General features: G+C 44.2%; 1 protein-coding gene across 1 annotated transcript in view; it reads left to right on the top strand.

Moving 5' to 3' along the window:
• The window catches only part of FRMD4A (FERM domain containing 4A), a 208,710-nt gene that overhangs the window by 168,198 nt on the left and 19,458 nt on the right, over window positions 1–21,054 (top strand). The window contains exons 15-19 of the mRNA XM_054593170.1: window positions 9,200–9,333; window positions 12,927–13,049; window positions 15,582–15,810; window positions 18,128–18,184; window positions 20,646–20,883. Of these exons, the coding sequence (XP_054449145.1) occupies window positions 9,200–9,333; window positions 12,927–13,049; window positions 15,582–15,810; window positions 18,128–18,184; window positions 20,646–20,883 (781 nt within the window). The remainder of the gene's footprint in view (window positions 1–9,199; window positions 9,334–12,926; window positions 13,050–15,581; window positions 15,811–18,127; window positions 18,185–20,645; window positions 20,884–21,054) is intronic.

Raw genomic sequence — 21,054 nt, 5'->3', positions numbered from 1 at the left:
TAACTGACCATGTAGCTGTGGATTTATTTCTGGGCTCACATGCTGTTCCATTGATTTATATGTCTGTTTTTATGCCAATACCATGTCGTTTTGTTTACTATACCCTTGTATTACAGTTTGATATCATCAAGCGATGTGATACCTCCAACTTTGTTGTTCTCTCAAGATTGCGTGTAATATTCAGGGTGTTTTGTTTTGTTTTGTTTTTTGTGGTTCCATATAAATTTTTGGATTATTCTAGTTCTTTGATAAATCCACTGAGATTTTGATAGGAATTTTATTGAATTTATAGATTGCTTTGCATAGTATGGTCATTCAAACAATGTTAATTCTTCCTCTCCATGATCACAATGTATGCTTCCATTTATTTACATCTTCTTTATTTTTTCTTCATTGTCACATAATCTTCCGAGTACAGGTCTTTTACCCTTTTGGTTAAATTCATTCCTATGTATTTTTTGATGCAATTGTAATTGGGATTCTTTTAAGTTTCTTTTTCTGATAGTTCATTCTTAGTATACAATAATGCATCCAATTTGTGAATATTATTTTGTATACTGCTACTTTATTGAATTCACTTATCAATTCAAGTAATTTTTTGGTGAAATTTTTAGGATCTTCTATATACAGTATCATGTCATCTGCAAATAATGACAGTTTTACTTCTTCCTTTTCAATTTGAATATTCTTGAATATTCTTCTTGTCTAGTTGTTGTGGCTATGACTTCTAATACTGTGTTGAAAAGAATATCGAAAATGCACTTCCCGTGTCTTCTTCCTCATGTTAAAGGAAATGCTTTTAATATTTTCACATTGAGTATGATGTCAGCTGTAGGTTTGTCATATATGGCCTTTATATTTTGAGGGAAGATTGCTACTTTTCTGAGAATTTTCTCATAGATGGGTGCTATATTGTGTCAGTGTTTTTTCTTCTGCATCTATTGATACGATCTTGTGATTTTTATCCTTCAGTTTGCTTATGTGGTATATCACATTCATTGATTTTTGAATATTGTACCAACCTTGCATCCCAGGAACAAATTCCACTTGATCATTATGTATGATCTTTTAATGTATTGCTGAATTTGATTTGCTAACATTTAGTTGAGGATTTTTGCATCTATGTTCGTTAGGGATTTGGCTTATAATTTTCTTTTTTTGTAGTGTTTTTATCTGGTTTTGGAATAAGGATAATAGTGGCCTTGTAAAATGAGCTTCGGAATCTTCATTCCTCTTGAATTTTTTGAAATAGTTTGAGAAGATAGGTATTAGTCCTTTGAATATTTGGTAAAATTTACCTCTGAAGCCACCATGTTTGTTGGACTTTCTAGGACTTTTGTTTGTTGGGATTTTTTTTTATTATAGCTTCAGTTTCGCTAATTGTAATCGATCTCTTCAGACTTTGTTTTCTTTCTTGATTCCATTTGGAAGATTATATGTTTCTAGAAATTTACCCATATCTCCCAGATTGTCCAATTCTTTGGCATGTAGTTCTTCATAATATTTTCTTATAATCCTTAATATTTCTGTGGTGTGAGTTGTTAACTTCTCTTTCATTTCTGATTTTATTTATTTGGGTCCTATCCCTTTTTTTCTTGATGAGTCTGTTAAAGGTTTGTCAATCTTGTTTATCTTTTCAAAGAAACAGCTCTTGGTTCCATTGATCTTTTTTATTGTTTTTTCTTAACTCTCTTTCATTTATTTCTACTCTGGTCTTTATTATTTTCTTCCTTCTGCTCCCTTTGGGCTTTATTTGTTGTTCTTTTTCTAGTTCCTTTAGGTGTAAGGTTGAATTGTTTATCTGAGGTTTTTCATGTGTTTTGAGGTAGGCCTCTAATGCTGCGAATTTCCCTGTCAGGACTGCTTTCCTTGTGTACCGTGAATTTGGGGTTGTTGTGTTTTCATTTTTATTTATCTGAAGCTATCTTTTGATTTCTTTCTTGGTCTAATTATTAACCCACTCATTGTTTAGTAACATGTTATTTAGCCTCCATCTGTTTGTGTGTTTTTCAGGGTTTGTTTGTTTGTTTATTTCTTTGTTTTTTGGTAATTGATTTTTAGTTTTCTACCATTCTGGTTGGGGAAGCTGTTTGATGTAATTTTAATCTTTTTAAATTTTTAGGGTTTTGCGTGTGTGTGTGTATGTGTCCTAATGTGGTCTATCTTAGAAAATGTTCCATGTGCACTTTAAAGGAATTTGTATTTTGATGCTTTGGGATGGAATTCTCTGAATGTATCAGTGAATCATCTGGTCAAGTTTGCCATTTAAGACCGGTTTCCTTTTTTTTTTTTCTTTTTCTGTTTTGAAGATTTATCCATTGATGTTATTGGAGTGTTAACATCCCATACTATGACTGTTATTGTTGATCTATCCCTTTATAGCTATCAGTATTTGCTTTATATATTTAGGTGCTCCTATGTTGCATACATAAATGTTCACAAGGTGTATGTACTCTTGTTGGTTTGATCTCTTTAGTATTATGCGATGACCTTCTTTGTCTCTTATTCTAGCATTTGTTTTAAAGTCTGATGTAAGTATTAGTACCCCATCATTTTGTTTCTGTTTGCATGAAGTATCTTTCCATCCCTTTGCTTTTAGGCTGTGTATATCTTTCATTCTGAAGTAGGCCTCTTGTAGACAGCATATATATAGATAGGTCTTGTTTTCTATCCATCCAGCTACCCCATGTCTTTTTACTGGAACATTTAAGCCATTTACATTTAAAGTGATTATTGATAGGAATGTATTTATTGCTATTATATTCTTTATAATTATGGTACTCTTTTTTTCCTTTCTTAAAGAAGCACTCTTGACATTTTTTGTAATTCTGGTTCGGTGGTAATAAACTCCTTTAGGGTTTGATTGTTTGTTTGTTTGGTCTGGGAAGCTCATTATTTCTCCTTCAATTTTAAATGATACCCTTGCTGGGTAAAGTGATTCTGGTTGCTTGTCCTTTCTTTTCATCACTTTGAATATTTCTAGCTAATCCCTTCTGGCCTGAAATGTTTCTGTTGAGAAAGCAGCTGTCTTGTGGGAGCTCCCTTGTAGGTAACTGTCTTTCTTTTGCTGCTTTTAAGGTTCTTTCTTTGTCTTTAAATTTTGCCATTTTAATAATGTGTCTTGTTGTGGGGCCCTTTGGGTAAATCTTCTTTAGGACTGTGTTTTTCTTGGCCTTGTGTGTCTGTTTTCTTCACCAGATTAGAGAAGTTTTCAATCATTTTTTCTTCCAATAGGTTCTCAATTCCTTGCCCTCTACCCTCTCCTTCTGGTACCCTTTTAATGCAGATACTGTGTTTGACATTTTCCCAGTGGTCCCCTAAACTGTTTTCACTTTTTATATCTATTTTTTTCTTTTTCCTGCTCTAATTGAGTGTTTTCTGATACTTTGTCTTCCAAATCACTGATTTGATCCTCTCCATCAGACTAGAAGTCTGATGTTAATTCCTTGTAGTGTATTTTTCTCTTCTGACTGGTTCTTTTATATGGTTCATATGTCCTTTTCTATGTTTATTATCTTTTTTTATAAGTTCTCACTGAGTATATCCATTCTTCCCCTATATTTCTTGAGCATCCTTATAACCATTGTTTTGAACTCTATCTGGTATATTGCTTTCCTCCGTTTTAGTTCTTTTTCTGGGGATTTCTCTTGTTCCTTCATTTGGGGCATATTGCTTTGTCTTTTCTCCTTGGATGCCTTTCTGTCCTTGTATGACTCCAGCCTACTCTGATCCACCTTCCTTCTGCTGGAGACCAGGCTAAGTGGCCAACAAATGAAACTTTTTGCACTGGCCCTTTAAGAGGGCACCTGGGTTTCAAGCAGACTCCTGTGTCTCCATGGAGGACAGAATCTCTACAGATTTTTTTTCAGCCAGATGTTATATGGGCTCCTCTTCCTGGCTCTGGTGCTCTGGTCTTGGGAGCCAGGCATGGGGTTGAAACCCCATGCTTTCCAGGAGGGACCTTTGCAGTTGAGTTATCCCTTTGGATTCTCAACTGCCACACTGGGGTCCAGCCTTTTTTCCGTCTTTGTCCTTCCTACCAGTCTCGATGTGGCTTCTTCTGTAAAGCTTTGGTTATATGACTTCTGTTTAGCTAGTCTTCAGTTGGTTATTTGGGTTGACTGTTCTATAATTTAGTTGTAATTCTAGTTTGGACCTGCGAGGTGGTGAGTGTAATTTCACCTACCCCACTGCCATCTTTTTAATCACTTGATATGATTTCAGTCTTAAATTTGATGAGACTAAATTTATTGAGATAGATACTAACATGGGGTCTATCCTGGAAAATGTTCTCTGTACTTTTGAAAAAAAAAGTGTGTTCTGCTGCTTTGGGCTAAAAATATCAAATTGTCCAGTGAGTTATTTAAGGACATTGTTTCCTTCAGATTTTATGTGTGGATGATCTAATAAATTTATTTCAAAGAGGTGTTATAGTCCTGTGAGGAAAAAATGGTTTCTGCCACACAACTCAGCCTCTCCTAGAGTCTGAACATATTATGACTGTCTTACTGTCAGTCTATCCCTTTGTGTTTGTCGGTATTTGCTTTATATATTGCAGTGCTCCTAAGCTGGATGCATAGATGTTTAAAAGGGCTATATCTTCTTACTGGATTGATCCCTTTGTCATTATTTAGTGCCCTTCTTTGTCTCTTGTTTTACAGTCTATTTTGTGTGATATAAATATTGCTACCCCAGCTTTTTTTTCCATTTTTATTTGCATGAAATATCTTTTTCTGTCCCTTTACTTTTAGTCTCTGTGTATCTTTCAATATGGAGTGGGTCTCTTGTAGGCAGCATATGTATAAATCTTATCTTTTTATCCATTAAGCCACCCTATGTCTCTTCACTGAAGCACTTAATCCATAATACATTTAAAGTAATTGTTGACAGGTATGTAGTTGTTGCCATTTTATTGTTTTTTGATTGTTTTTGTAGTTTTTCTCTGTTCCTTTCTTATTCTCTTGCTCTCTTCTCTTGTATGTTGATGACTTTCTATAGTGTTGTGTTTGAATTCTTTTTTCTTTATTTCTTGTATATCTCTTGTAGATTTTTGGTTTGTGGTTATCTTGTGCTTCATCTATACCAAGTTTTGTTTATAGCAGTCTGTTGTAAGTTGATGGTCACTTAAGTTTGAATGCATTCTAAATTCTCTATGAGTTTTACTCACTTCCTCCACTTTTGTTTCCATCATTATATTTTTCTTTTATGCATGTGTTTGTGAGTATCCCTTAATTTATTATTGTAATTACACATGATTTTCCTACTGCTCCCTTCTAACCTTTGTACCAGCTTTATAATTGACTGGTTCACTGGATTTACTGTTTGCCTTTGTCAATGAGAAGTTTTTAATGTATATTCCTATTCATATTTTTGACTTTTCTACTTAAAGAAATACCTTTAATATTTCATGTAATACTTGTTTAGTGGTGATGAACTCCTTTAGCTCTTTCTTGTCTGGGAAATTCATTATCTCTCCTTTGACTCTCTGTGATAACCTTGTTAGGTAGAGTAATCTTGGTTGTAAGTCTTAATTTTCATCACTTTGATTATTTTGTGCCAGTCCTTTCTGGCCTGCAAAGCTTCTATTGAGAAATCAGCTGACAGTCTTATGAAAGCTCCCTTGTATTAACTATACTGCTTTTTCTTTTTCTACTGTTAAGATTCTCTCTTTGTCTGAAACCTTCAGCATTTTAATTATAATGAATGTTGTTGTAGGCCTTTTTGGGTTCATCTTGTTTGGGGTCTCTGTGCTTCTTGGATTTGCACTATATCCTTTAGCATGTTAGGGAAATTTTAAGTCCTTATTTCTTCAAACAGGTTTTCCATCCTTCATTCTCTCTCTTCTCCTTCTGGTATCCCTATGATGAAAATGTTGGTATGTTTGAGGATGTCCCAGAATTTCCTGTCCTCAACTTTTTGCATATTTTTTTTTATTTTTGCTGTTCTGATTAGGTGTTTTATGCTACTTTGTCTTCCAAATTGCTGCTCTCATATGATTCTTCATCTAATCTGGTGTTGATTCTAATGTATTCTTGATTTCAATTATTGTATTCTTTACTTAGACTAGTTCTTTTTTATGTTTCCGTATCTCTTTGTCGATGTTTTCACTAAACTCATCTATTCTCCCTTTAAGTTCATTGAGCATTCTTATAACCAGTGTTGTGAACTCTGTATCTGGTAGATTGTTTATCTCCATTTTGTTTAGTTTTTTGTTTTGTTTTGTTTTGTTTTTTAGAGTGTTTCCCATTCTTTCGTTGGGACACATTTCTTCGTCTCCTCATTTAGCTTGACTGCCTGAGTTTGCTTCAGTGTGTTAGGTAGATCTGCTACCTCTCCCCAGGCTGGCAGAGTGGCTGTATGTAGCCTGTTTCCTGTGAGGCCCAGCAGTGCAGTCTTCCCTGTTTACCAGAGCCAGGTGCTCCAGGAGCGCCCTTTGTGTGGGTGTGTGAGCCCTCCGTTGTAGTTGAACTTTGATTCCTACTTGCATCAGTTGGTGGTATTGACCCTCAGGTTGACTGTATGAGGGGGCTGCCTGTGACTTCAGTGGACAAGCTGTTGTTCAGGAGCCAACTCCACAGAGTGGGAGTTGCTTTAGCTGGACTCAAGTGCCAGCAGAATCTGTCCTTCAGGTGTGTTGTTTGTGGAGCTGGTTGAGTGGTGCTCTGCAGTGGCCACCAGATATATTGGCTCTGGAGTCTCTTTGGAGGGGTTCTGGGGCAGGCCAAAGCTGGCCACTATTTGTGCCTGGTTTAGGGCCACCTGCTGGGAGCTACAAGGTTATTTCTGGTTGGTTCCTTCTTGTGGTGGGTTTGGAGGCACTTGGGAGAGGTGATGCTATGAACCTACGCCAGCTCACGCTGCTCACACTGTTGTCTGGATGGGGACCCTTTGGGAAGCACACAGTGTGAGCTGAGGCCAGCTACCACTTGTGCCAGGTTTATGGCCACTTAGTAAAAGCTACATTCCAGTCCAACCCTGGCCGTAGCTTATGGCAGACTTGGGGCTGCTTAGAAAGAGGTACAGGGCATGCTGGGGCCAGCCACTGTGTGTTTGGTTGTGGACCTTTAAGAGAGTTTAGGAAAGTCTGCAGTGCGACCCAGCGTAGGCTGTGCCTGTGGAAAACTGCTGAAAGTGGCCAGGGGCGGGTGTGTGAATTGGGTGGGGTCTCGGGGAATCACCAGGGTGGGGCAAACAGTGTTAGCCAGGTTCCTGGAGACCTCAGATATGGCGCCCCCCACCCACAGCGATTGGCCGGGTTGGGAGAGTTCTCAACAAGGGGGCAGTGGTGCCTGCCAGCACTTCTGTCCCCAAAGAGCTCAGCCCCGCCCCCTGCCCTGCCAGCCCTCTCCCTGATGCTAGTCAATTTAATTCCTCCCTGTATGTCAGGGTGCTTTTCAAGCCGCTGCCTCTGCACCAGAGCCCAGAGTTGAGTGAGTTTGTGAGCAAGGGAACCTGTGCTCGGGCCCTGTAGGAGGACACCCGAGTCCACAGCTGCCCTCCGCGTCACCTGGATGCAATCCTCGCTGGTTTTCCCAGCTGCATGTTGTGGGGACTCCTCTTCCCAGCATGGGGGCCTGGGGCTGCGACCCCTCACAGCAGGGATGTCTGCATCACAGATGTCCATCTCGGTTCTTAATCACCACACATGGGTGGGACCTGCCTGTTCCGTGTCTCCGTGACTTTAACCAGTCTCTTTGTGGTTTCTTTTGTATACTTTCAGTTACAAGAATTCCGTTCAGCTAGTCTTCAGGGGGTTCTTAATGGTGGTTGTTCTGACATTTAGTTCTAGTTTTGATATGTTTGTGGGAGGAGGCGAACACAGCATTTACCTACCCGCTCTTGGCCCAAAGTCCTCTGAGCTGCCTTCTATACCATTGGAAGAAATTGACCAAATGACAGGGAATTCCAGTTGGATTATTCTCATATCTGTCATGCATTCACTGAATTGTTTAAAAATGTTTTATATGGAAATACAATTGCTATCCCCTCCCCTCAAAAATCCTGCTCCGATGTGTATTAGTACTGCAATGATTCTGTTAATTCCCGGAGTACTGGCATCTTCATCATGCCAAGCTTCTAATCCACGACCGTGCTATATCTCTGTCATTTTAGGTCTTTAGTTCTTTTCCACAAAGTATTACAATTTTCGTTGTAGATACCTTGCATATCCTTCGTTTTAGTTCTCCTTAGGTATTTGATGATGTTTGATTCACGGGAGGCCCTTGAATGCACACCCAGCGTCACCTGTCCTTCTAACACTCTTGCTACCCTGGGCCTGAGAAGCGAAGCACTAAGCAGCCGTCCCTCTCCCAGGGAGTCAGCGCACCTTGCCTAACTTACTGAGGTAGAAAAGGGGTAGTGGCTTTACTGCAGGAAACCTATTTCAGAATCCAGACACCACAGCCAAGATAATTATGCTTTCTTCTGACCTAAATCTCTGCAGTTGGCATTTCGACTTGTTTCCCTTTAGTGTGGTTCACAGTGTGCCTTTACAAAGGTTTTGTATCTAACTGTCTGTGATTTGAATCCTCTACCACATTGTTCCGCCACATTGTAAAACTATGTGTAACTTTTGTTAAGAGGGAATTTGCTCATGATACAGTGTTAAGAAATACAATAAAAATCTAACTTTATTTTTTAAATGTATAGCTTTGGTAAAAAGGTTAAAAGAAAATGTATGACTGTGGCTACCTCTGGCTGCCTAGCTTCTGGACTATTTTGATTCATACCTGCATTTTCAGAATGTTCATGTTAAACACGCATTTTCTTTGTATTAAGTGAAAAAAACAAAAAAGCATTTTGAAGTAGAAAAAGAGAAAATTAAAATTACATATTAAAATTACTGGCTTGAACTTCATTTTCCCCTTCATTGTACAAAGTCTATTAAAATTAAAAGTCTGTTGAAATCAAAACAGGTATGTGGCCTATCTTAAGATAACCAAGAAAGAGAAACTGCTTTTTCAGGCATTTAAATTTTCCTGCCAGTGCTTCTGACCAGCTATAAATTCCACTAAGTGCTGAGAATTCTCTCCTAATACTTGGAACCCTGAAACACCTGTTTTATTTCACACTTCCTTGATTCCTGGGATAAATCCCAGATCCACAGTGTGGGCTCCAGTTAAATTCCGTAGTGGTCCAGATGTGTGTCCCTCCCCCTCCCCCCATGAGCTGGCCTAGTAACCTCACTGTTTATTGACAGGTTCTCAGGAATCAGATAGCTCCCAGTCTGCCAAGAAAGACATGCTGGCGGCCTTGAAGTCCCGGCAGGAAGCTCTGGAGGAAACGCTACGCCAGCGGCTGGAGGAGCTCAAGAAACTCTGCCTCCGAGAAGCTGTAAGCAGTTACTGTTCTGTGCTGGGGAAATCTGGGCTGTCTTCACATAGTTATAAAAGGGGATGGATCCTAAAGAGATGATAAGAGGAATGCAAGACCTTTCCTGACACACAGATGTGCCCCATCAGAAACAGAAGTCGTTGACATTAATGGGACACTAGGACACCAGTGAAAGCAGGTCCTGGCCAAGTCCCCAGTGGGACCTCATGAGAGGCCAGACGACAAGAAGTCAGTCCAGTAACGTTGGCCACTGTAAATAACAATGTCTGCGTGCTGCCCCTTAGTTTATAAAGCATTTCTTCATATGATGCTACCTCCTTGAGCAGAGTGGTTTGCCACCATCTTCCAAGGCTGTGTGCCTGGGTGGACCATTGTGGTGGCTTTTGTTTCTCTTGAGGCTGTTTCAGATCTGTTTTTGGAAGTCATGCTGAGAAGCATCACTGGGAATCAACAAGAAAACCAGGATTTCACTTGGTTTTCATATATATAAATATATATATATGTGTATATATATACATATACGTATATATATGTATATGTATATATATGGGGGTTTAAAAACACCCTTTAAAACTCATCATCTGATGATTACACTCTTTTTTAAAAAATGAAATCTAAGAGATATTTTTAAGCTGTATGCAAAGTAACACTTCCTCAAGCTCAAGTCTGCGCTCTTCTCACGTTTTGTTGGGACTCAGAGGCTGTGACAGGCCACTGCGCTATTTATTTCAATGTCCGTTTCCACTTTCTCCCATTTATTCTGCAGTTCTGTTAGCACGTTTGAAGAATTGAATTGCTAATGCAGCACACATTACTGTGCATGTGTCTGTGCGTGGCCGTGCGTGTGCCTGTGCTTACACCTGCACAGAGTAGAGTGGGAACCCTCCAGAGAGACATTGCAGTTCATATCATGTTCCACGGAGCTGTACTGGAGAACAGCTGAGAAGCAGAAGTTTAAAGAGTTTCCCAAACTGTACTCCCCTCCCCCCAGTAATAGTGCCTCACCCCGGGCCTAATGAACAAGGAGCCTCAGAGTGAGATCACATTACATTTCCACTTGGCTTAATTATGCTCTGGACTGATTTAAACCAGAGCCAGCTCAAAGCAGACCCAAGTTAACGCAAACCCATTACAAATCTTGAGGAAGCAAGTGCCCTGAGGGAGCGAGGGCGGGCGCCCTGAGCAGCTTTTCCTAGACCTGGGAGCACCCGTCAGGGCCCTGGGAACAGGTGTGGCTCCCTCTGGTGCTGACCAGCATGGCTGCCTCTGGTTAGCAGCAGCCACAGGCATTTGTATAACAAATATACTGGAAGGATTAAAAAAATATGGCTTTGGGTGTCTGCATTTAATAATTTGTAAAGGCTGGTTTTATTTTTAAGAGAGGCAATGTCCCTAAACCGAGCAGGGAGTCAGCATCAGAAAATCGGAGAAACATGTCAGGGCAAGGTTAGCATGCATTAAGGAAGCTCTCCCTGTCTCTTTTAAAATAGAAAACAAAATAAGGGAAACAAAACTCCCGTTTCTTATAATGTTGACAGCAGAAAACAGAATTTGAGCGGGAAAAATAACTGCATTGGCCACAAGCAGCTAGATGGTTTCTGTGGTGTCTCCCACTGCGGTCTCCTGGCCAACCTGTAGTCAGGGACAGGTGAACCTTCTGGCTAACTCGGTTCTTACCCCTCAGCTCAGAATATCGAGCAGCACTGTTTGTCCCTGGCGAAGCTCGCAGGGCAGCCAGAATGAGGTGGAGTGGGAGCATTTGGCAGAAATATCTATATAAGAATATAAAAGGAACCAGGCCAAGCGCCCACAACAGTGTGAAATTTCTCCTCCCCCCTGAGGCTCTTTTTACATATGAAATCAGATTCAATGTGGAGAATCAAGGCCTAACGCAAACACCTTCAAGCAGATGGTGGAAAATCAGTAGCCTCATTTTTAAAAAAATATATTTGGTTTTAAAACCACAGATATTTTAGACTTATAAATCAATAGCCATGTTAACTTTCTCCTACTCTTTAGAAGTTTCAGGGTAAAAAAAGAAAATTCTAACAGTATAAAATCCTCAGTGTGTATGTTATTTATTGACTGACTTGTAGAGAAAAAGATGAAAATGTCGCAGAATAAACATATAACGACTTCAGCGACATTTGAATCACATTATAAAAAGAAAGAAATGGAGGAAGATGGCAGAGCATTCCATATTCAGACAGTTGACCATTGTTCTCCAAAGTGCTTGCAGTGAGGGACAGAAAATCCAAGGGCTCCCTCCCAGGCGGCCGAACACAGAGGGAAAGGGCCCAGGAGAGCGAGGCGTGGGCGTTCTCGCGCACGCCAGATGTACTCACACACTCAGCCATGACCCCAGTGTGTGCATGTGCGTGCCTGCACGCATACCCCATGCACACCCGTACACCCAGTGCGAGCACACACACAGCGTGGTAAAGAGCAGAGGCCAGCTCACTCCCCCTCTTAGAAGGTGGGTCAGCCCCTGGCCTCTGATGGTTCGGGCTTCCCGTTTGACTTGTGCTCGCACTGGGCCACACGACGCAACGGTGTTCCGTGTGGATGATGAACTGTGAGCTCCTCTTGAGTCTGTGCAGCACAGGTATTGATTTGAGACTAGAAGGCAGGGCTGGGCTTTGCTTGGACCTGCCACCTCTGCGCTTGGTGACACACAGTGGCTCTCCCAGGTTTTTCTGGTCCCTGGAAGTGACTCCTTGCAGCTGATGCCTTGTATTCACCACATGGATTAACTGCTGACTCAGATTTGATCTTTATTCAGCCCAGATATAGCCCCTAGTGTGGAGCCCAGTATTAATCACTACTCATTCCATGTGTTTGTAGGATCATTGTTATTGTGGCGTGTCAACAAAGTTCACTGTCACTGTACTAACAACAGTTAGATTTTCAGAGCCCAGAATGTATACACACAGGTTTGTTTTAATAGATTTGCCAATATTATGTGTTGATTTTCAGTTTGTGCTGAAACTCTTACTTGTATACATTTAATGTCCTTTAAGCTCAGCCTGTTTCCTGAGCATCTGGCTTGAGTGAAATGATTATCACGTTCGGTTTCAAATTTGTCATAGGCATTTTTTCTGGGATTTGCCATATAGATACCACTTTTCCTAAGAAAGCTAATTTGAGAAGCATTTTGACCTGAGACATTTGTGAGGGAGTGTTTGATGCGGTAGAAAGAGCACAGGAGCTAGAAAGACCAGAGATTCCATGTTGGCTCTGCTCCTTACCAGCTGTGCGGCCCTGCCAGGCACGCAGTGGGCCTGTAGGAGACACTTGGCAAACTAACAAATGGATGCAATGCAAGTTTTACAAGGAAAGCCAAAGCGATTTTGTTTACCTGCAGACACTTACTGCAGGAAAAACTTTTCAAAATGCATCTGTTCTGTAAAAAAGAGGACTGCTCAAATCCATTTTTAGAGAAACAAAAATCACATTTCAGAAACTCTTTTTAGGAATTTGCTTAAGGGGTACTATTTTGAATCTATGCATTGAAGTATATGCATGTTTGTCTTAGGCCAAGCACATGCCCCCTCTGATCCCCGTCACCTCCTCTTGATATTGCACATCTGCAGGAGCTGACAGGCAAACTGCCTGATGAATATCCCCTAGATCCAGGGGAGGAGCCACCCATTGTTCGAAGAAGAATCGGGACAGCCTTCAAGCTGGATGAACAGAAAATCCTACCCAAGGGAGAGGTGGGTCCTTCTTTCTGGTGTTAGATTCTATCACATTGTCCTCCTTTTCCTATTTGCTAGGGCTTCCAGGTTTTCTCCAAGTTTCTGCAGTCTACACAGTGCCAAACACCCTTTCCCCTTTCCTCCTCAGTAGCTTTCCTTTTGCCTCTTGTTACCTTAGCAGATCGGTCAGTATATGTCTCCCTAGGTAGGATCACCTTGCTTGAGCATTGATTTCAGTGCCAGTTATTTGTCTGACACAATAGGCCTGCAGCAAGCTGTTAAGTTAATCTAGGGAGAACATTTTAATAACACCCATGTCATGTCTGTTTAATGGCATGCCAGCCCTTTGTTCCTGAGAGTCAGCCAGCTGTGGGTTAGTGCGAAGGTGAATTCCCAGGAACGCCGGTCCCCTGGAGCCAATGGGAGGGGTGGACCAGTGTCCTGAGATCTGCACTAGGAGGTCCTGGGGGGCTGGTGGCCGCACCAGAATGCTTCCCCCAAGTCTAAAGCTCAACCAGGCAGCTCCCTGTTCCATCAAGTGAAGTTCAGAGCCCTTATTTCTTTGGGCCATCACTAGGATTAAATGAGCTAGTACCTGGAGGAAATTTAACTTGGGTCTTCACACGATGTGAGTGGCTCAAAGTGCAAAGGGGGTGTTACAGGACAGGTGCAGTGCTGTGGGAAGGGGCCCGATTATATCGGGGTCACAACCGGGGTGAGGGAGGGTGGGGTTTAGAAGACCATCTGGTCAAGTATTTCTCAAATCTGCTGTCACCAGAATTGCCTGAGGAACTCCCTCTCCCCTGTGCCGGGCAGATACCGGGCACTCACTCAACTTTCCTGAGGAGACCCCACCCTAGTGAGTGTTCTTCCACCCCGACCCCATTGTCCTCCCCACAGTTCCCTCCCACCGCACCTTCTCACCAGCTGCTCCTTCACACTTGTCTGCAAAGATGCCTTTAGTTCCCCGTGCATTCCATGTGCATCCCCGTCTTCCTCACCTTTCCCTGCATGTGCCGTTCAGAAATCGCTCCAAGGAAGGACGGCAGAATTAGCTGGCCTGCTGCAGTTGCTCTGGGAGGGAAGAGCTCCCTGTTTCTCCTGGAAACACACTTGGCGACCCGTTCACACAGCAGGCAGCCGTCTGTGCAGACAGGGCTGCCAGCATTTGCTTGACTCAGTTGAAGTAGCGAGACTTTGTCCTCGGCATCCACAAAACTTTGGGGCAGGGGTTTGAACCAGGGCGAGCACAGCTGCCAGGCTCGGCCTGTCCCTGCTGCCTTGTTCCGGGTCCCAAACAGGAGTTTTCTGATGCTCCTCTCCCTCCCGGGGAACGAATGCAGCTGGTTTGGGAAGGATCTGAGCGTTCCTTCTTGCCTAGGTAGTTCTGTTTAACCTTCACCTCTATTTCTCACTGCTGGTCTGTGCTCCCTTCAGGCTTGAATCGCTCAAAATGAAATCAAACTAACAGTTTTGTGCTGGATGGAGGCCTCAGCCTGGTGTGTGGCGCCCAGAGGGCAGAATGTTTTATTCTGCCAGTGACTAGGAAGATCGGTTGATTCTAGCAAACCTGGCGTTGTGCTCCTAGGTTGCTAGATGAGTTCCTGTTGGACTTTGGCATGCCTGTGGGTCACCTAGGACAGGTGTGGTCTCCCAGGTGTGGTCTCCCAGGCTTGTGGGTCAGATTTGAAGAAGCCACTGATGAGTCGCAGAGAGGCCAGCAACAAACCCACTGTCCCAAGTGTTGTCCTCTGGGTCCACAGGTCATTTTCTAACATAGTCTCATTTCTCTTGGGATCAAAGCTCTGAGGGAAAATCCATTGAACTCCTCCTTCTGGCCAGAGTAAGAAGTAGAGGTAGAAGGGAGGTACACAGGAGAGGAAGGAGAGTGTCCTAAGTCCTAGGTGGCAGGTCACGCCACCACCTGCCGTCCGCACCTCCCAGCCCGGGCAGAGCCGTTATGAGTAGCCAGCATGAGAGGGACACTGGAGCTCGCAGAAAGGGCTGCCAAGGAGATATGGGTGAGTGGCGTAACCCAACATGCAGGTCTCAAAGTACTAGAGAAAGGAGGGTGGTGGCGTGGGGCCCATCAGAGCTCCCTGGCAGCAGACCCACAGGAGAGCAGGGCAGAAAGCTGCTCTGAAAATAGTGCGGCATCCTTTGCCTAGAATGGAGAGGAAATACCAGCCGTATGGGTCTGAATTCCCATGAAGGCCTGCTCTTTGTGAACCTTGCTGGAGACCATGGAAATGAAGTCAGCGATTCCAAGACCCTCAGAACAGGCGACTCTCTGCTTCTCAGTGCTGGTGCCTGTGTGCAGACCTTCCTGGTCCTCGAGAGCCTCAAAAGTGCCTGTGCCCAGGGCACTGGCTGCCAGAGACAAAAGGAACAGGGCCACCGCGGGTTCAGGCAGGGTAGGGGTTAGGCACCAGGCCTGCTGGGTTCCTAGTACCCATGTCCCCCAAGAGTAAGGGAGACTGGCTCGCCTTGGGACAGGGGTCCCCCAGCCCTGCATGCCCTAAGTGTAAGCCCTGGCTCTCCCTCCCACAGGAAGCTGAGCTGGAACGCCTGGAACGAGAGTTTGCCATTCAATCCCAGATTACGGAGGCTGCCCGCCGCCTTGCCAGTGACCCCAACGTCAGCAAAAAACTGAAGAAACAAAGGAAAACCTCCTATCTGAATGCACTGAAGAAGCTGCAGGAAATTGAGAATGCAATCAACGAGAACCGCATCAAGTCTGGGAAGAAACCCACCCAGAGGGCCTCGCTCATCATCGACGGTCAGTGCTGCCCCCGCTGCCCCTGGGGACAGGCACCAGTGCTGTGAGTGGGCCAGAGCCCAGCTCCCAGGGTGACCTCAGCAAGCTACTTAATGACCCTGGGCCTTCATTTTTCTAGCCATAAAATGAAGCCAGTAAACCCTGAGGCCAGATGAGAGCAGTAAAGTGCACTCGAGTTCATAGATGAAAGAGTTATGCCAGTCAGAGCACCGTTGTCACTATTTATTGCCTCCCTGGGAGAGCCTGCAGCCAGAGCTAAACGCTCCTCCCAGCCTTCCCGTGAGCTAAACCTGGGTAACTGGGCCCGGTCAGCGAGTCTGAGCAGCCCAGGCTCTGACGTTTTCAGGGACCCGATCCGCCTTCACCAGCCTAGGAGGACATGTGCAGAGCCTGGCTGCGCTGCAGGCCAGCACCCGCGGCCAGCCCTCTGTCCGGCCCTGTGTCAGGGGCTCCTCCACAGCTGAAGCCGGGAGGGCTGGGCTGCCCACTCTGATAGTCTAGAGCCCTGAGCCAGGGTCAGCAGGGCTTGGGTGATTATATTCGGCAAACGGTAGAAGGAAAGACCCCCAAATCTGCCAATAACCATCAAGTCCTCCAATCAAATCTCCCAGTAACCATCAAGTGTTAAAATCCTTTTTTTCTAAAGAAAATTCTTTGAAATATATATATATTTAGAAAATTCATACAGATATATATAAAGTATTCTTTTACCCTTTTTTGCATGTTTCAAACACTTTTGCTCCAGGAAGACAGAAAGTAGAATGGGCCTAGGTCAGGGCAGGGGACTTTGTGCTTTACGGGGTCAGAGTGTCTGTTGGGGAAGATGAAAAACTTCTGGAGATGGATGGTGGTCATGGCTGCACAACAGTGCAAATGTTCTTAATGCCACTGAACTGTATGGAAGAAATGGTTAAAATCGTAAATTTTATATATATTTTACCACAATTTAAATGTACATATACATTCTGCATGAACACACACACACACACACACACACACACACACACACACACATTCTGCAACCTAAAAATGTGGACATGCTGGGGAAACAACAATGTACTAGATTCCAAGGTGCTGAAGACAAGGCTCTGTGTCTCCTAGGTCCATCAAGCAATACAAAGTGAATTTCTGGTTTCTGAAAGAAGGGAGACCATTAAAAAATCCTTTTGCTGTAGTCAATGAGGAGTAACCATCATTCCCCATCTTACCCTGTGGTCCGTGCCCAGCACTTTGCTCCACCCACGTCCCTGCAGAGCTGCAGTCCGCAGCCCTTCCCCTGCCCCGTTGAGGGCACTCGGGGGTCCTGGCTGTAGGGAGGGGTGCTGCAGGGATGGGCACCTCAACGGTCGGCCACGGAGAGCCTGGGCTTCCGGCCATCCTACCGTGAACGCCATTCTGTTAGGGCTGCTGACAGAGTCTGTTTCCTCATCATTATCTGTACTAACTCATGACTGGACCCATCCAGGCCTGCAGCCATTATTTTTTTAACCCCTCAAGAATGTATCTTCTCTGTTTTGCTCCCTCTTTCAAATGATGTTTTCATCACATGAGCCCATTTGAATTAGAGGAGTAATTAAGATTCCTTTTAGTTCCTTAGTGTGGTTTTTATTTCAAGAGATAAAACATTACAGTTGCTATCTGAAGACCTCTGGGACATTTTGCCAATCTTGCAAGGAGAGCAGAGCAATCCCAAACCAACCAGCTCCCTCGATGTGCCTCAGTTTCCCCAACTGTTAAAAGGGGAGGATTATCTTACTCTCTTCCTGTTTGACATGTTTACAGTTAATTGAATGGTGTCTATGAAAGTAAGCTTTGGAGAGAGAGAAGCTGTATTTAGCAGCTTGTTTTCTCTGCTAATGACTTAAGTTTATTTGGAAGCCATTTATTGCCCTGTGAGCAAAGCCAAGTTCCTTACCCTGGTTTCGTATCTGTAGAATCAGTACATAGCAGTTCACTTCCTTTGGTTTAGTCAGAACATGCCCTGGGATTGGGCTGGGACAATGTGGCCTAACCAGGCTGGGCAGCCTTTATGATGCATATTAAGCTACTCAGCAGTGCAGTGCCCTATCAAAGAGGAGCACAGAGAGCTCAGAGAAGGGCAGGAGCAAGAGCACATTGCAGTGTCCCTGTGGTTAGGGGGCAGGATGAGCTAACGACCCACCACAGGGACTACAAAAGGAATGCCCGACAACATTTTGATTGTATGTCTTGGGTTCTTTCTGATTAGAAAGAGAAAGATATGGGATGGTGCTGAACACATGATTTTTAGTCTAAGGGATGTGATAAACTCTCAGACTTTTGCTTTTTGTCTTCTCAGATGGAAATATTGCCAGTGAAGACAGTTCTCTCTCAGATGCCCTTGTTCTAGAAGATGGTAGGTTGTCCCTTTCCTGCTTGAGAACGAGGGGCACAGATTAAACAGGGATTGAGCTGTGTGTAGCCTGGGACAGGCTGGTGTAAAGGCAAGAGCCGGGCCAAGGTGGCGGCTGCGTTCCCTGCGGTTCTGTCACTTCCTGATTGTCACCAAGTTGGGTGGGAGTGGGTGGGCGCTGTGTAAACCAGGTCTATTGGAATTTTAGCATTTCCTGTGGCTGAGAGGTCAGATATAAGGTGATATTCAGTGAGTGGTACTTTATCTCATTAATTGCCAAAACCATACATTTAACTAGTCAGAGAAATCTGAGCACCGTATGTAGTTTCCTTTTGAATATTCAGTTTCTGGAGGAAAGAAGCAGACGTTGGTTTGGATTGCAAATCAAAAATTGAAACCTGCTAGGAGAGCCTGGAGGTAGCAGGAAAAACAGAAGCGATCCCTTGCCTGGACCCCCAGCCCACCAACCCACCACCACATGTGGGGGAGGAATGAATTGCAAACACAGAACCATCTCCGAGCATGTTCCTGTGGGTTTAACCCCAAACTTGAGAGGCCAGAACGTTAATGAAATGGAAATATGTTAAGTGGCAGTTAATTTTTTTGCCCCATAGAGAAGCCTCAGGTAGGCACTGATAAGTGCCTATTCAGACAGAAAACATAAAAGGTCTGACCAAGTGAGAGTAATGAGGATAATTGCAATAATAATAAAAATTGCTATTGATGTGGGGAAAGGCTGGTGGGTTATTTACCCGGTTGTCTGGGCTCTGCTATTAGCAATCAGATTGCAATATTTTTACTGTCAGCTTCATTACAGTAAGAATGGGTGTGGAGGAAATTGGACTTCAGCAGAGCAGGGAGCTGTGTTTTGAGTATCAGAGGTCCAGTCCTAGCTTTGGCCTCTGTGGATTCAAGTCTCTCTGGGGAGGGAATGAGAACAATTTCATGAGATCACTTTGTAACAGGAGTGGGGGAGTTATATAACTGTCATTGACTAATTCTGATGAATCTTTTGTGATTAGTTTCTTCCCCACATTCCATGCCTCCAGGCTACCTGGGGCATTACTGCCTCACTGGGACTCCCCACGCCCCTTGCAGGCTCGCTCCCCACAGGGGTGCTTTTCTTTACTGAGTTGAGAGGTGCAGAAGCAGTGGAGGCATAGCACGTGCCCAAGTCGCAGGGGACTGGGAAATAGGCTGTGAAAAGAACACTAGTAGGAAATGGATTTAGGACCCTAAACCCATGAATGGCTATTGGGGTTTGAGGTTAGTTTCTGGGTAGCGTTCCCTTCACACGCCCACCTCTGCCTTCAAAAGGAACACTGAATTTTTCCTGCCTCTCTCTGCGCAGTGCTGCCCTGCTCTGGGCTCTCAACGCTGGATCTCTTCCTTAACTCCTCCCTAGCGCTTCTGCAGGCCCTGCTCATGTGTGAGTCCTGCCAGATGACTAAACAGAATTTTCACCCTGACACATCCATGCCTCATGCTTCTGTGGCTTTCAGACCTGATCCTGATGCCTGAGCTTGGCATTGAAGGCCCCCTGTCAGTGGGGGCACCGTGCTTATCTCAGCGCTCACAGTAGGTCTTTTGCACTTGCACTTGATCAGAGCTCCTCCCTCTCTCCCTCTGCTCCTCCTGACCAGCTGCTCTGCCAGCCGATGTGCTCCTGGCCTCCTCTGCCCTCCTCCTCTGCCAGGCCACCGCTGAAATCCCCTCCAGACCACAGCTCCTCCCTTGACTGGCTGAATTCGCTGTCTCCAAAAGTCACCTAGCACACCAATGTGGTAGCGCGCTGCCCCACAGAAGGCAGGGCGTACTCGTCTGTCCATCTGTACTGGTTGGAGCCCTTCTTCCTCCCAAAGAACTTAATGCAGTTCTAAAATGAAACTATTATGAAGAACATATTAAAAACAATGTACAGAGATAGCCCTGAAAAAAGCAGAGCAGGTACCTAGAGCCACCAGTAGATAATTACACTTAACAGATACACCTTTATTCACTTTTTTCTAACAAATAGTCATTGAACACCTACTATGTGTCAGTAATCATTGTACACACTGAGGATGTAGCACTTAACAGACTAGAGAAGACCCTCCTGGGACTGAAACCCCCCAAGGCAAATTAGACACTCCTGTCAATTAAAAGAATACTTACAATAACGACATTTACCTGTTTGATATGAAGCAATCATGTGGCATTTAGTGAACTTTGGGCTTACTCCATCATATTTGTAGCTCATCAGGTTTGAACCTCCTGTTTCCATTTAACGCTGCTCAGAGTTCAGGTTAGATTTGTTCCAGATTGACTTGTCCTGAAAACTGGGAAAGCGTCCTTGGCGCCTCCCCAAGTGGATGCCGGCCTGGCTCCCAGGTGTTGGTGTTGGGGCAGGGGTGGGTGGGGGCCTGCCCAGGGTCGGTCTGAAGGATGACCCTTGCTCAGTTCCTCTCTCTCCATCTTTGTGCAGAAGACTCTCAGGTCATCAGCACACTGTCCCCCTTACAGTCTCCTCACAAGGGACTCCCTCCTCGGCCACCGTCGCATAATAGGCCCCCTCCTCCCCAGTCCCTGGAGGGACTCAGGCAGATGCACTATCACCGCAACGACTATGACAAGTCACCTATCAAGCCCAAAATGTGGAGCGAGTCCTCGTTAGATGAGCCTTATGAGAAGGTCAAGAAACGTTCCTCGCACAGCCATTCCAGGTGAGTGCGCTGGGGAAGGCCAGAGGAGGTACTGAGGCATCAAGGGCTGCCCCAGATGGCTCTGTACGCTGCCGAACCCAGACGGAGCTAGCGGAGCGCCTCCCTCCTGGCCTTGCCCTTCCACGGGACTGCTGACCATGTCCAGGTGCGGGTTTGTCATTCAAAGGGAAA

The sequence above is a fragment of the Pteronotus mesoamericanus genome, unplaced genomic scaffold (genome assembly GCF_021234165.1).
Source record: "Pteronotus mesoamericanus isolate MK-2021 breed Mesoamerican mustached bat unplaced genomic scaffold, CSHL_Meso_final contig_130, whole genome shotgun sequence".
NCBI classification, from domain to species: Eukaryota; Metazoa; Chordata; class Mammalia; order Chiroptera; family Mormoopidae; genus Pteronotus; species Pteronotus mesoamericanus.
Note: the sequence above shows the minus strand (reverse complement) of the source record. Positions and strands in the feature narration are given on the sequence as shown.